Genomic DNA, 3,793 nt, shown 5'->3' on the forward strand with positions numbered 1-3,793 from the left:
GGGGGGGGGTGCTGCTCCTCCCCCCTGATCCCCTTCTTTCCCCCCCATGCAGACAAGGACCCCCCCGCCCACAAGAAGGTCTCCAGCCTCACCATCAATTTCGGGCCGCAGCACCCGGCTGCCCACGGGGTCCTGAGGTTGGTGATGGAGCTGAGCGGGGAGACGGTGAGGAGGTGCGACCCCCACATCGGGCTGCTGCACCGCGGCACCGAGAAGCTCATCGAGTACAAAACCTACCTGCAGGTAAAGGGGGGGGGGGACGGGGGGCAGGGGGCGCCGCCTCGGGGCTGCCCTGAGCTCGGAGCCGTGCCCTCCTTCAGGCTCTGCCGTATTTCGACCGCCTGGATTACGTCTCCATGATGTGCAATGAGCAGGCCTACTCTCTGGCCGTGGAGAAGCTGCTCAACATCCGCCCGCCTCTCAGGGCTCAGTGGATCCGAGGTGAGGACGGCCCTTTGCGACCCCTCTACCGCCCCTTGTGAAGGGGAGCCCTTCCTCCTTCTCTCCTCCTCCTTCTCCTCCTCCTCTTCTCCTTCTTCTCCTTCTCCTTCTTCTCCTTCTCCTCCTCCTCTTCTTCTTCTCCTCCTCTTCTCCTCCTCCTCTTTTCCTCCTTCTCCTCTTCCTCCTCCTCCTCCTTCTCCTCCTCCTCCTCCCCCCTGCCCACCCCCACGCTGCTGTTGTGGGGTTGGCATCGCAGCAGCCCAGAGGCGCCGAGGAGCAGAAAGAGGAAGGGGGGGATTCCTGCCTCACCGCCTCCCCATTGCGGTGTGGAAGGGGCCGGGGAGCTGCGTCCCCTCATCCTCCCCCCATTTCCCCCCCCATTTCCCCCCCCAGTGCTCTTTGCAGAAATAACCCGGCTGCTCAACCACATCATGGCCGTCACCACGCACGCGTTGGACATCGGGGCCATGACTCCGTTCTTCTGGATGTTCGAGGAGAGGGAGAAGGTGAAGGGCGGCCCTGGGGGTCGGCGGTGGGGTTGGTTTGGGGTTTGGGGACCGGCTGACGGAAGCCCTGCGTTCCTTTGGCCCTGCAGATGTTTGAGTTCTACGAGCGCGTTTCGGGGGCGCGGATGCACGCAGCCTACGTCCGCCCCGGCGGCGTGCATCAGGTGAGGGGAGCTGGGATCCCTGCAGCCCCTTTGGGACACTGGGCCAGGGGTGGGGACGTCCCCGTGTCCCCCCTCCCCTCCCGGCTGTGCTGACGTCCCCCTCCCCACGGCCAGGATTTGCCCCTGGGGCTGATGGACGACATCTACGAGTTCGCAAAGAACTTCTCCACCCGGGTGGATGAGGTGGAAGAGGTGAGGCTGCGTTTTGAGGGCTGGGAGGGTGCCCAGGTGAAGGATGGGACCAAAGGGGGCACGGCTGCTGTGGGGCGGCAGCGGGGGGGGCCGCGTGCCCCCAAAAAAGGGGCTGCTCACCCTTTGCTGCCCGCAGATGCTCACCAACAACCGCATCTGGAAGAACCGCACCATCGACATCGGGGTCATCACGGCGGAGGAGGCGCTCAACTATGGGTTCAGGTGGGGGTGCAGCTCTTGGGGACGCACTTTGGGGTCACGTCGCGCTGCTGGGGGGCTCGCGGGGGTCGGGGTCTGGGCCTGAGGGCTCTGAGCTTCGGTTATGGGGATCCCTGGGGTGGGGATGGCTGAGCATCACTCTGTATCCCCAGAGCTGCTGTCCCCGTCCTGCATCCCCTTGATGCAGAGCCCCCCAGTGGACTCAGGCGTTGCTGTGGGGTGGTTATGGGGTGGTTATGGGGCTGTGGTTCCCCCCCCTTCACCAAATCTCCCCACTGCCCCAGCGGGGTGATGCTGCGGGGCTCAGGGATCCATTGGGACCTACGTAAGACGCAGCCCTACGACGTCTACGACCAGGTGGAGTTTGATGTCCCCATCGGCTCCAGGGGCGACTGCTACGACCGGTACGCCTCCCTCCCCACCCTCCAGCCCCCCCAAACCCCCCCCCAGCCCCTCCTGAGCTCTCTGTGCCCCACAGCTACCTGTGCCGCGTGGAGGAGATGCGGCAGTCCCTGCGCATCATCCTGCAGTGCCTCAATAAGATGCCAGAGGGGGAAATCAAAGTGGATGACGCCAAAATCTCTCCTCCCAAGCGCGCAGAGATGAAGGTAAAGCCGCTGCCTCCCCCCCCCCCCCCGTGGGTTTGTGGGTCTCAGCTTTGAGGTCCCCGCTCTGCTCTCCATCCCCTGTGTCCCCCCAGCTGTGTTCTCTCCCCACAGACCTCCATGGAGTCCCTCATTCACCACTTCAAGCTCTACACCGAGGGCTACCAGGTGCCACCCGGCGCCACCTACACGGCCATCGAGGCCCCCAAGGTGCCCCTTTTTGTGCCGTTTGGGGGGGCGAGGGGCTCTGTGGGGCTGATCCAGGTCTCTGGCTCGCTGTGGCATCTCCAGCTCGGTGGCAGGAGGGCACTGGGCCGCCCTGGAGGCGCTGTGATGTGCGGAGCTCAGGGCTGAGGGCTGTGAGCTCTGCGGCCACGCAGGCATCGCACACACAGCCGTCCCGCCCTGGGTGCTGCTTTCACATCTCTGGGCTCGGACACAACATCTGCGTCCCCTCTGTGCCCACAGGGTGAATTTGGCGTCTACCTCGTCTCTGATGGCAGCAGCCGTCCGTATCGCTGCAAGATCAAAGCACCGGGCTTTGCTCACCTGGTAGGGGGTCGGGGGCTCAGGGGGGGGCAGGGAGGGGGGCTGGGGGAGCCCCACAGGAGCCCCGCTGACACCTGCAGGGCTGCAGCCTGCGTCCTCGCTGGTGGCTCTGCTGCCCCAAACCCTGAGCCGCAGCCTCGTGCTCTCGCCCTCCCTGCTCTCATTTCCTTTCTCTGACCACTTCCTCACGTCAGAACCGGAGCGCTGCCCATGGGGGGCCGTTTGTCCCTCTGTCACAAAACCACGGGGGGCTCCAGAAATGCAGCCCCCGAGCGGCGCCGGCCCCACAGCGCGTTCCTTCCTGCTGCATGGAGGCACAGGAGGCAGCTTTGGGGACGGGGACGCCCTGGAGGCGCAGGCAGTGTGACGAGGCTGTCCTTGTCTCCTTGTCCCAGTGCGGGGCTGACGGTGGTTTTATCTCCCCCAGGCCGGCCTGGACAGGATGTCCCAGGGCCACATGCTGGCGGACGTGGTGGCCATCATCGGTGCGTTGTGCCGGGGCTCCCGGCTGAGGTTTCGGTGGCTGAGGGGAGGCCTGGCGGTGGTTTTGCCCCCTGCTCACGCTGCTCTCTCGCTGCAGGCACTCAGGACATCGTTTTTGGGGAGGTGGATCGCTGAGGTTTCGCGCTCGGTTCATCCGCGTCCTTTCCGCGCTGCGATCTGAGTTGAATAAAAGCTAAAACGGATCCGGCTGCCTCCGTCCTTCCCCGCCACCCAAAGCCGCTCTTCCTTCCTTTCCCACACGAGGTTTCTGATCTGGCCGTTCCCCTTTATCTGAGGTTCTTCACCCGCACCCCCGGGCCCTGGAGGATCCTCCTCACTTCCCCACCCGTGGGGTCGTGGTGGTTCTGATGGCTTTTGCACCCAGCCGGCGCTGCTGACCGCGCGCTGACGTTGGGGACAACGTGGTGACAAATGGCTGAGAGCTGACCAGAGGGGAAGTGAGGGTTTGGGGAGGGGAGGGGAGGGGAGGGGAAGGCTCTCAGCCTGAGCTCTGCCTCCTCCTCCACCTTTTTGTCACCATGAGAGCCTGGCTGCCGTTGGCCGCCGCTCTGCTGCTCCAGGTGCCGGCAGCAGGTAGGGATGGGGACCCTGGGGGGGGGGAGAAGGGGGGGGG

The 3,793-nt window shown here is 65.1% G+C and overlaps 1 protein-coding gene across 1 annotated transcript; it reads left to right on the forward strand.

Annotated features, from left to right (window-relative positions):
* Nucleotides 1-52: 52 nt before the first annotated feature.
* NDUFS2 (NADH:ubiquinone oxidoreductase core subunit S2) lies at nucleotides 53-3,362 on the forward strand (the record flags this gene model as incomplete). The annotated part of the gene is made up of 12 exons (XM_042895089.1): nucleotides 53-243; nucleotides 321-441; nucleotides 835-947; nucleotides 1,037-1,111; nucleotides 1,226-1,303; nucleotides 1,440-1,525; nucleotides 1,807-1,926; nucleotides 2,001-2,130; nucleotides 2,242-2,337; nucleotides 2,596-2,679; nucleotides 3,104-3,161; nucleotides 3,257-3,362. Coding segments are annotated over 12 exons (1,190 nt in total), but the record flags the coding sequence as incomplete, so codon positions are not given.
* Nucleotides 3,363-3,793: the final 431 nt, after the last annotated feature.

This window comes from Lagopus leucura, unplaced genomic scaffold, assembly GCF_019238085.1.
Source record: "Lagopus leucura isolate 7727_CA_CO unplaced genomic scaffold, USGS_WTPT01 34507-0_obj-0_obj, whole genome shotgun sequence".
NCBI classification, from domain to species: Eukaryota; Metazoa; Chordata; class Aves; order Galliformes; family Phasianidae; genus Lagopus; species Lagopus leucura.